The sequence below is a fragment of the Triturus cristatus genome, chromosome 4_2 (genome assembly GCF_964204655.1).
Source record: "Triturus cristatus chromosome 4_2, aTriCri1.1, whole genome shotgun sequence".
Taxonomy (NCBI): Eukaryota; Metazoa; Chordata; class Amphibia; order Caudata; family Salamandridae; genus Triturus; species Triturus cristatus.
Window position 1 is genome coordinate 125,372,744 of NC_140586.1, and position 12,043 is coordinate 125,384,786.

Genomic DNA, 12,043 nt, shown 5'->3' on the forward strand with positions numbered 1-12,043 from the left:
AACTAACCAATAAACCTTAAATTGATGTACCGAAAATAAACAGTAAACACTCTTTCCATGTTTCCATAATTTCCAAGATAGCACACGACAAATGTATAAAACTCGTTAGCACAGTGTATGATGTATTCCTGAATGTGAATACATTGGCCCTTGCACACACTCTGAAGAAAATGGATTGAAGGAGGATGCGTTTTATTTCAATAAAAAAAAAAAATTATAGTGTTGTGTGTGTTCAGTAAAAGCTTATACCAGCCCATTTCACTGACCATTCCTAATAAGGGGTAATAAGCACATGTGGCAACTTGCTAACAAACTGTAATTTCTGCCCCAGCCTATAGAAACCAGGAGCTCGTTTCTGAATTGTATGTGCAGGAAGCTTTTGATATCTCATTTTCTGTACCTTTGAAAAGTCAGTTCTAACTGTGTGAACTAGCTGTATGAAGTTTGTTTAAAGTACCGGATACATTGTCCCTCGTTGAGTATGCATGTAATGTTCAAAATCCGCTGCTCGTATTGTAGCCCAGTGTGCTAATTACTCTTACATCCCGGCCAGCCATCACACAGAGAAACAGAAGTAAAATCGGTTATGCAAAATCAATTTTGCGTAGGCGCGTCATTTTCTTACATGACTCACCATTTCTAACAGTAGTTTATGCTTGCGAGAAGTTGAAAAGTAGCAATCCTGCGTGGGAGCTTCATTGTTAAATGAGCCCTTAAAATGAAGGACATCTGGGGGGGGGGGGGGGGGTGTAATTACAGCCCAGAGAAACATTTCCAGAAGGCGTCAAAGATTTTTGTTCGGTAGTGATTTTATAATAATGAAATGGTGCACTAGTAGTGTAGATGCAAGAAAAGCGACACAAGAAAACAAGCATTGGCTGAACAGCCGTAAAAGTAACGGACGGGTGGCCGTAAAAGCTAAAGTAACCACGCGAGTGGTGCTTGCGCAGCAGTGATCGAGCTAGAGGGGAGTCAAATGGCGGCTGCGCGCGTGCACGCTCGCATGAGTGCTAGGCCGGCCGTGGCAGCACTTTGAAACCCTGTATACTAAATGTCTCTCCAAGCAGCGCATGCGCTGGCTCAGGCGAGACCTAAAAAGGTTTGTATTTATATAGCGCCTGTTACCCCTGATGGGATGTTGAAGCACCTTTTTTGGGGCGGGGGCGGGGGGGGGGGGGGCAGTAGCACCCTACCCCGGAAACCCATGAAGGATTAGTGGTGAATTAGTAAGGTGAAATATGAAAGTAATTTGTGTGGTGGATATTGGTCAGTTATTTGGAGTTAGAAGGGTAGCGGAGGGATAGAAGGGGGGGAAAGGTTTGCATTCATATAGCGCTTATAACCCCTGAATGGGTGTTGATGTGCTTTTCTGGCGAGTAGCACGCTACTCCGGAACCCATAAAGGATTAGTGTTGAAAATTAATATAGTGAAATATGAAGAAATTTGAGTGGTGGATACGTTATTCAGTTATTTGGATAGAGTAGGGGCCGGTGGCGTTTGAAAACCTTTTAACATGCTTTTTACATGCTGTCCCAAAAGGGGAAGAGATTCGGAACTTCTTTAGGCAGATGGCGTCATGAGAGTCTTGTTGATCATGGCATAGAAAAAGGAAGGGTCATGCCGCAATTAGGGCACAGAATTTTTTTTTCTCAATTTGCTGTGTTGTAGCTACTAAAAGAAATTGTTATGCGCATTCCACTAGGTTATTCAAAAGGTGTGAAACTTTATTCTCTCACCAAACGGGCACTGGAGCTTGAGGACATTTCTCTGTTGACGCTTTATAAACGATCATTTATCTAGTCTGATTACCCAACTGTTGGGTGTCTTCAGCAAATTCTCTATCTTCACACTGAATTCTTGGAAAACGACATTTCAAAAACACTCCTACTTACAAAATTGACACCAGTTGAGGTTTTGCTGAACACAAGGAAATGAGTCACACCAAGAGGACCAGCCACTGAGACAAAGTCTTTGAGAGCATTCTTCTTTCGAACCTAAAAACACCAACAAATGAAGAAACATTTAGGAAAAAATAAGTCACGCACATCAGTAATTATAAACTGAAAGATGGTTTCAGCTACAAAAATGAGCAAAGCAAACTGAGAAAATAAACTATTCTTGAATTTAGATTTTTCTGACCACATTCAAAGGACCTTTCCTATTTCAATAAACAAGGCAAGAGATGGGCGCTTTTTTTCCCAAATCAGGTTCAGCTTGTTTATCTAGTCTATGGTTTTATTTGCACTTTAATAAATGAACAAATGTTACTCACTATTATAAAGCAGGACACAAGTACCGCAATGGCAAGAAAAAACAGGAGCAGAGGAGCTTTACCCAACAGACATGAGACACTGTGAAGAGTTGAAAATAGGATGACTAACTGAAGCACTTGGAGTGAGCTGTTCGCCTACACAGATGTTATGATTTGTTTGTTAGCAGTCTACCACTACCGGTTTCAATTTAGGCACTGAGATCAATGTTGCTGTCAAAGAATTTGGAGGAAGTGGACCCAATCCAGTCCAAAGATGGGCACAACTGAGGAGCAACACTTGACGTGCAAACAATTCAGAATCACTATTACTTTGGGAAAGAGTAAAACCTTTCATGGATGCATCAGAGCGTTTACTTTTGAAGAAGTCACAGGTACCTCAGTCTACATATGGCATCATCATCTGCATCCAAATCAGCTACCTTATTTGTTTTTCATCGACGTGTGATGACAGTGGACAGTCAGGTAAGCATGCAATTAACTGAGCTACCTATTAAGTACAGCAATAAAGGCCCTAGCAACTTTTAAAGTTAAATTAAGTGAGGGGATTATTTGAGGATGCCAAAAAAATATACCTTGTGTGTATGTCCGACAACAGCCCTGTCACATGGATCAGTTTTGAAGCAGTCGTGCAATAAAGGCATAGTAGAAGTTCTACCAACTACTGACAATAAGAACGCTCTTTCACTGCCAATGTGCAATGATACACGCATTGGGGCACATTTTGCATATTCAGAGATAGTGTACCTTAAGGGAAGTTGCAGTGAAGGGTTCCATCACTCTTTTCATGTTCAAGATGAGTTCATGCACATTCTTGCCAATCTGACCGCGGTGGAACACAAAGGAGTGTGGCACAGACGAGTACTCCTCCTTGGCAACATGGATAGCACTAGTCCGGGACTTCTTCTGATTTTTTGTCTAAAAGAGCGAAAAGAAACAGGGAATAGATTATTAAGTCAATTAACAAGTAAATCTCATTCTTTTAAAAGTTATTTAATCAGTATTGCAGACCTCAGCAATAAGCAAAGTAACGATAACTTGCACTGATAACGTCACTGTAACATCTGAAATTACATCATTGAGGACAACACTGAGCATGGCGGGGGCACGAGTTATAGTTACCTCAAGTAACAACAACTGGTGAATTTCACTGGTTTTGTTAGTTTAAAATTGTATGTTTTAACTGACATTTTCACTTAACTAGAATGCCCCTTTAACCTTTATTTTTTTCCAGAGAAATTCTACTTTTTTTTATATAAGGCATGGTCAATATATAAAAGGCAATACTGTTGGGTTTTGTCAAGGGGTCATTGCAATGACAGTCAAAAATGTAAATAAAGCATTTATAGCGGAGGAATCATTAAAAAGGTGCCCGAGTCTTGATTTAAGCCATATAATGCAGCCACAACCACTAACCTGCATCCCACGTTGTAGAGCAAAAGCTACATCTCTCGGTATGCTTAAAAATGTCAACACATTTTACAGGGGTCATGTTTCTTGTGATCTACATAGCATAGCGTTTAGTATTTCTAGATTGCTACTGTACCCCTGCAGCTCCCCACAATGTAAAAATATACAGCTGGTGGTGCCACAGTGTGGGTTAAACTGTCAACGACAGTGTGCCTCCTAGACCATAAAGTTACATGAATTTCTTAAATAAGTATCAACATGATTCTTCCTATTCTCGTCCAAAAATTGACTTTTTATCATTTGTTATTTCTAAATGAAAATTACCCCGTATCTGATTTTAATTCAAAAGAACAAAATATTGCTGATTGTTTGCCAAGTAAATGTTTATATTTTTTTCTTATTCAAATTATATACACATTTTTACATATACATAGACTATTTCCACATTAAACCATGACAATACAGGATAGTTGGTATTTGACATTATTTTTGACAACATACAAAAACTTTAAACTGCACAAATGTTACATTTACAGAAACATAAAAATGACTGACAATACAGTAATACATCACTTATATACAACACATTTACAAACTCTTCACACCTCAAATCCTTTAAGGATGAATCCTGTGTGTAACAAAGCATCAAATGTTATAGCTAGTGTCCTTAGGATAGTTATAGTGGGGATATAATTCCCTTTGGTCCTCTATTATTTATGTCTTGACTATTCTGTGGCCCTATAGAGGCCAGAGCATTTGGTATTAGGCCGGGGCATAGTCTCAAATTACGATTTCCGTGATGCAGTGCAATTTGTGCACTGACTGTAGCAATAATTGCTAGCTCTTGGACTCACTGTTGGTTACGCCAAGGCGTTTCAACCTTCTGAGGTGGACCTGGGCTGTTAGGGGGATGGTCTTCTTCAGGGCAGGTGTTCTGATAGAACAAGTTTTCCTGATTGATAGACGCGGACAGGGTGTAGCAGCCTAACGACTGGAGCACTGACATCCAACATCAGGAAGAGGACAGAAGAAACAAGACTTCACGAAAAACGAGGAAGCGAAGTTAAAGAAGCCGCCTGACAAGGCTCACAGCCACCTGAACATGCCATAGTAGACAGACCTCCATGTAAGGACCAGTCCACAATATAAGGCTCAAACCCATCTATCGACCAGTAAAACATGTCCTACCAGAACACCTGCCCAGAAGACGTACAATGGCCGTGCAGTGCTAAAGATAACCGTCAGACCACGCTTGCCAGCTAAGGTAATCCTGGACACATTGGTCGATGCTGGCCAAGGTCCGCGCTCCATGGCCATTATGCTTGGGCAGTCCTCCTTGGGCTCCCTGGCATTTCCCACCGCCATTCTCTTTTCTTCATCACGGAGTGGTGCAGGTGGCGAAAGCAGCGGAAACCGATACTCTACCGAACTTTATAGGGGCGCATCCGCATGGGGCAGCGGTGTAGGACTCTAGTGCCTGGCAGGCTCCAGGGCAGTTAGCGGCAGCATCGTGAACTCATTCCCAAGCTGCTTCATTGGATCCAGTTGCCCACAGCGAACCTGAGACGCGGGTAAAGAAGCTGACTGCACTCCCAAGGGCAAACCAAGCAAATCTTTTGGGTAGCAAAAGATAGCCATGATTGGGGAGAAGTGAGCCAGCCACTCCCAGCAGTGTTTACCATGCGCGTCAGCTCATCTTCCTCCCCATGGCTAACGTCTGTGCCGGGCTATTTTTTCCCCGTAGCTACTATGACGCCGTTTGAGTAAGCGAGACTAAAGAAAATGCTATTTCTACTTTTTAATTACAATTATCATGGAGTGGGGTTATGATGCAGAATACAGCATCCGGATATTTCACTGTATTGAAGGAAAGCGCATGGTTCATATATGCGAACTACTCGCCCCTTCACATTCTTTCTACTCCTCACAATGTTTGAACCACAGCCCATTAAAGAGGACAAGTAGGATGGGGAGCCAAGTTTGGGTTAGCCCAGGGCTCTATCTGAGAAAAGACCAGCTCTGATCACCACACACCATCATGCAATGGTACATACCTGGGAAGAACATTTAATAGGCCTCCAACACAGTTCAAAACTGACACTAGTACAAATGCAATGCAATAGATTTTGCAGTTACAACAAAGCGAGCTATTGCCATTTTGCATTACACCATTTGATTAATGCTTCACGAAGAGAAAAAAACAAAACAATGACATTTACAATGCCAATAGCTCAAAATAATGTCATTGTGAGACCTATTGCATTGTAAATGCTTGTTCCTATTGCAATAAAAGTAATCACAGCATGTGACATGAGATTCAGCGCGGCTTCTGTGCAGCATGCCTAAACGTAAACATTTCTTTTTTTTACCATGTACAACATGGCAGAAAGAAAACCTGACAATTAATTAGAACTACTTTTTGACTTTGTCAATGTTCGTTAAGCCATACTGTACAGCAGTGTGATGGCTGTGCAGCATTATAGAAAGGAAAAAGGAAAAAAAGATAACGAAAAAAAACACTATAAATGCTGGCAGCATCGACAGTGACACTCTTTTCTTTTCAATTGTTTTACTTTTAGCCATGTTGTGCAGCAGCCGCGCTGTTGTACAACATGGCTATAAAAAAAACATTGACAAAGGCAAATAAATCTTGCACATACAAGACCTATTGGCTTTGCCAATGCATGTTTTCATTGCTGGTGGACAGGAAGGATTTTTTTTTTTTAGGTCTCTCCTACGCAGTGCGCATCTGCTGCTTAGGAAAAGACACAATTGATGGACGAAATGCAGAACAAATAAAAACATTCACCCCCAGTCAAGAGATCTGGGTTAAATCCATCATTCTTTTGCTCACCATGCCACCCCAGTTTAGACCTGGCCATATGCAAATCAGTCTTGACCCTGTGCCTCATGGGAACAGACCAGCCCGAACTGCCAAGCCAGGTCCTCCCTGGACCGGAAACAAGCATCCTAGGACCGGTTTCGGGGTTATATCTTGGCATCCAGTGGGCTTTCAGCCTCTACACAGAGAGCAAACTGGGCTAATTTTGTGAGTGAAGGACTGGTATACTGCTCTTAGTGCGGAGCCAAAGGCAGGGAGGGACACCTGCACCCCTGGGCTTTGCCCAAATGTAAAATGCCTGGTGTCTAGTGGGCTAGCAATTTGTCTTCCCAGGCAGGAACAGAAAGACTGTGTTGCCCCCTTTTGGGGTGGGAGCATGGCCCTATTCCAGAGCGGCTTACCGTCAATCGTTTGTTTATTTTTCGACAAGTAAATAAGTATAACCCCTGGAGTGGTGGGGAATTGGTCAAAAAGGTTTTAATGCCCCCAATTGAGTGAGAACATGGCCCTGTGCACGGTGGGCCGACTCAGAAAGAAAGTATGAGGGGGAAGGAAAAACGCAGGCCCTTCCCCAAAGGGCTGCCCCAACACTGCAAAAAATCCCTGGTGTCTATTGGGAGCGTCAGAAGATCACATCCCACTATGACCGCCTGGCACTTTGCAGGAAAAGGGAAGCATTGCTGCAAAGCTCAGTTTATCATCTTTCCAAAAATACCTCCCTTTTGCATCAATCGCCTGGAGCATAGAGAACTGGGCTGTATCCAGCCCCGTCTATGCTCCCAGAGGTACCAGGAGGCAGTTTCATGCGCGTCGTTCTGCCAATGACACAAACACGTCACTGGCAGTATATTCACACCCCTACTGGCCAGAGTGGGAGAGTGTTCAGCTAAGACTCAGCAAAATGAGGGCGGCAAGGGTTCAATGTAGCAGCACACAGCAGCTGATGGTCAGGAGCTGGGCATTTGGAAATGACACCAAAGTCCATACCCCCGTGAGTGCTAAAGAAGTTGACGTCATGCCCATACACCCAGAGGGTTAAACGAAAACAAAAAAGTGGCAGCTGAAAACGAATCCATGGACGGACACAAGTAATGGGCCCATGCTCCTGGGCAGGGTCAAACCCGAGAAGTGAAGCCCAACACGTGCTAACGAAGTAGAAGCTAGCAAATGAGAGCAACAATAAAGCCAGCCAATACCAAGTAATCCACTAAAAATAACAATTAGTCTCACAACAGACAGTGCAGGCATTGTCGGAGGCGAAACCGAAAAAGTAAGTTTGTTTTTTTAAGAAAGGTTGTATTAAAATTATGTTTCGGCATGTGTGAGGCTTTAATGTAAGATATAACTTTATAGGGATACCATGCTAATGTGGAATGACAGATGTGTATCTCCATTCATGGCACAGCCCCAGATTGATTACACTTGCTCAACAAGGCCATCTGTGTCAAACAAGGGCAAGAAAGATGGTGAGGGGAAGATTTTGGTAGCCAGATTTTGACGAACGGGTGTCTAAATGTGTGGTGATTGCAATGTGTGTAAAGAAAGCAACAATAAAACACTGAAAGTCGGTTGAGCATGTCAGGGACTCACTTGCCATTTTGGTTGAAATATACTTGTATTTTATTGGTCACTTCATGTCTCTGACAATGCATCCATGTTATGCAATTGTACACTTACAGACCAAGTACATTCAAGTAAGTGGCATTCAACCGTTAGACAACCAGAATCAACACTATTTGAGTGTTAAGAAACATTTTTACAAGGGATGGCTTATATGGGTATAGTGTACCTGGATAATGCCACTGCACTTACATTACACAAGATTAAAGGTTTCTTAAGGTGAAGTGAAGCACAACAAAAGTATCTTATACTACCCACAACCCAAAGGAGACTAACAAAACGATCTAAGGAGTAAGTTGGATGTGAAAAGACATTTATTTATTTATTTATTTTATTTATTTTAGCAACTTGTAGAGCGCCTGGTGACCCGAGGGCATCCCCGCGCTGTGAAGATTAAAACCTGCTGAGGGGGATAAGGGCGAAGGGTTTATTTAGGAAACAGGAGGGTTTTAAGTTTTTTCCTGAACGTCAGGTAGTTGGGCTCCAGTCTGAGGGAGCGTGGGAGGGAGTTCCAACCAGTGGACGCTTTTACATGCAAATGCCACGGGCTTTCCATACAACAGTAAATTAATCCATCTGTCATGCTCTGTTTATATTGATGTGGGGAAAAGGAGATGGCTGGAAAATTATTACAGTCCTGTACGGTAAAGGTTTTGATGAAGAATGATGGTTTGAGACAAGAGAACATGAGAGAGACCGAAATGGATGAACGAAGGTGACTGGGTCATGGTGAAGCCTAGACAATTAGCAAAATGTTAGAGCTGGTACTAAGAGTGTGAAAGAATTACGAAGAACTAAAGAATGGTCAAAGGAGGCAAGCAGACATGTACAAGAGAGGGGGGAAATTGTTAAGGGGCAGAAAGAGAGAGAAGTCCGGAGACCCACTGTTGAGTGAGGTAGAGTGGCGTAAAGTGGAGTGACGTAAAGTGCTGTAGAATGGAGCAACGTGGACTGTCATACAGTGCAGTGACGTGGAGTGGCCTAGAATAAAGTGGAGTAAAGTGTTGTAGAGTCGCGTTAATAGATCGCACACTTCAAAGCAAGTCAATGTTGAAAAAAAGTCTTCCTATTCGATTCATAAATCCCCGAAGTCCGTTCCCAAATCTTACTTAGTCCAACTCCCAGATCTAAAAAAAACTTTTATTCTGAGAACATTTTAGCCTTGATAAATATCTATGATCAAAAGCCTCCAAACTTCAGAAAATTGGCAACATATTGACTCAGAAAGAGTTCATATTATCAACACGGAACAACCATCAGAAAATGTCCATCTTACTATAGGGCGCAGTTATAAGCTTTCAACCAGTCCAAACATATTCTTGGAATAAAGTATGAAATTTGACAGCGCTCGCCATACCTTGCCCTTGCGCACCATGGTTGCGGAGCTCTTCCCACCGAGAGGAGGCTATCAAGGCGTTGCAGAGCGGACTCTCCCTGTGCCAAGAGCCAACACGAGGCCTCGACAGACACATGGAGGATGTAGTTGAACTTCCGGCGTGCGATTATAGTGTTGTAAAACGCACTTCCGGTACGCACCAAGATGGCCGCTGCTGAGTAAGTTCGACCCGTTTTAAGATGACTGCCCCGTTAGGCGCGATCTCTTCTCCAACCTGGCGCTTCCAAATCGTCTTTTAAAATTGCTAAAGCACCAATATGTCGATCCTAGAGGAAAATAAATCCCAGGCCTACAGTTGAAATCTATCGGCAACATTAAAAACCCAATTAGAGATTCGAGGCTTCACGAGCGTGACCGTCCAGTCAATTAACGTAAAAGTTAGAACTTTGCACACTGCAGACGCAGAGCTAGTAGAAAGACTCACAGCACCGCTAAAGAAGAGAGACTGTGTTAGCGTCACAGCTCAGAATGTTCTTTTCAATTATTTTGCAGAGATTTTTTTGTTGTTGCAGTTTTATATAGCGCGAACTCGACACGAAAATATCAGAGCGCTTTACATGAGCACCCGTTGCATTACAGATGGATACATTTATTTCTAGGCACAGGGAGACTAAATGATTTGCCCATAAAGACAGGATGTAGAGCCGTGCAACTGGTTCCCCAGGTTCAAAGTCGGTCGCTCTAGCAGTGAAGCCACGTCCTGAGCCACTGCCCGATTATATATATATGTCAGAAATTAATAAAACATTATAAAACCTACCAAAATGAAACCAATAAATGTACACTGTTATAATACTCATACTTGGCCCAATTTCTAAAGTATACAGTTGAAAGGGGAGTAGCACATCAGTTATGCTCCATACAAATGGAAAGCCAGTAGGGAGAATTATTGGACTCAGCTAGGAAGCCCGCAACTGAATTTCAAACTAGGCAACACAGGGTGACAACTATTCAGAAAGGAACGCCAGTGACTCTCGAATGCCAGATTTTATGTCAGGACTGGTGTCTCGGATCATCCTTGCCTTTCTTTACTAAAAAATATCACTTAACAATGAAATAAGCACTGGCAAAGTCAGTAGGTCTCGCCTATGCAAGAGCTATTGGCTTTGCCATTGTTTTTGGGGACGTAATCCTTTAGTGGCTACTCATTTGGGAACATCTAAGCTTTGTTTTCAACTTGTTGCACACTTTGGCTGCATTTAGGCCATTCTGCTGGGGGGGTGGAGGGGGGGGGGGTTGAAGTTACTTGCTAAGCAGGCGTCTTTTTAATAACTATTGTGTTTTAACTTACTCTGCACTTTCCTTGTTAATAATGACGGTGTTTTAACTTATGTTGTACTTTTCTCACCTCTGCCTACTGGCATGACTTCTTTCTATTAAACTCTCTGCTAACAATCTCCTTCTCTGGCCTTCTGGTGTGCCGTTGCTATGTAAAAAGACAGCTTCTCTTCTTAACTTAATGTCTAACTTGGGTTTCTCCAAGCAGGCCAACAGGTCCCCTATCCCACCCACTCTGCAGGTAGTACCCTTGATGGTATATTCACCAACCATAATGACCTGACTATCAATGGCACTCACCTCCTTAGTTGGGTAGACCATCTGGCAATTACCTTCACAGTCCTCCTCCGCAACCAATACCAGGGCTGGCTACGGGCACCTCCAAACCCATAATATGCAGAAACTTGAGCAAAATTACGTCGAAAAGCCTGGATCAGGCACTGAATCTTTCCAGTAACAGTCCTGATGACTATTCCGCAGAAGTCTTCCAAGCCTGAGTCAGTGCTGCTCTGGACAGAATAGCACCCCTGAAAATCAAATAGGTCTCCAGATGAAAACCCTCTGTGCCCCGGTTCTCTGAAGAGCTCAAGGGCCTACAACAGAAATGCGACAGACAAGAGCTTAAATGGAGATCTAACCCAGGCCGTGGTGAAAAAGTGAAGCATAAGGCTATTTTAGTGGGTTACAAACAAGCCATCAATTTAACCAAATCATCCCTTCACAGAGAAAATCAGGTCTGCTAACAACTTCTCTAAGTCACTGTTTAAAGCAGTAACAGTGCTTTTGACTCTGCTATCCCAGAGTTCATTGCAGTCATCTCAAGATTTTTGCGATGAGTAGCATGTTACTTCCAGGACAAAATTCAGAATTTTTGCAGAGAGGAACTGGTCTCATGGCTAGACTGCCAACTTTGGAGCTGGGAAACCAAGGTTCGAGCCTTGGGGTCGACTCCACATCCTGTGATTCTGGGAAAATCACTTAATATCTCCATGCCTATCAATAAAATGAATGTGTCCTTGTGTAATGTAACTGGTGCTCATGTAAAGCGCTCCAATACCTTCGGGTTGAGTTCGCGCTATATAAACCTGCAAAAAAAAATTAAAAAGTTTTAACCTGCATGTAGGAAACAAGCCATTTTCGGAAACTACTACCTGCTTCTCTAAGCCCAATCAGCTCTTGAATTCCCCTCCATTTCCCTGCTGCAAACCAAGGACCTACAGGTGAGTT

General features: G+C 42.7%; 1 protein-coding gene across 2 annotated transcripts in view; it reads right to left on the reverse strand.

Annotated features, from left to right (window-relative positions):
* PPAN (peter pan homolog) overlaps window positions 1-9,928 on the reverse strand; it is a 52,900-nt gene extending 42,972 nt beyond the window's left edge. The window contains exons 1-3 of one of the 2 annotated variants that reach the window (XM_085600767.1): window positions 9,500-9,928; window positions 3,018-3,188; window positions 1,894-1,995 (exon numbers count right to left, since the gene is read on the reverse strand). In XM_085600767.1, coding sequence (XP_085456893.1) covers window positions 1,894-1,995; window positions 3,018-3,188; window positions 9,500-9,517 — 291 coding nt within the window. In that variant the 5' untranslated portion in view covers window positions 9,518-9,928. The remainder of the gene's footprint in view (window positions 1-1,893; window positions 1,996-3,017; window positions 3,189-9,499) is intronic. The other variant, XM_085600768.1, reaches the window with a different exon arrangement.
* Between the last annotated feature and the right edge of the window lie 2,115 nt (window positions 9,929-12,043).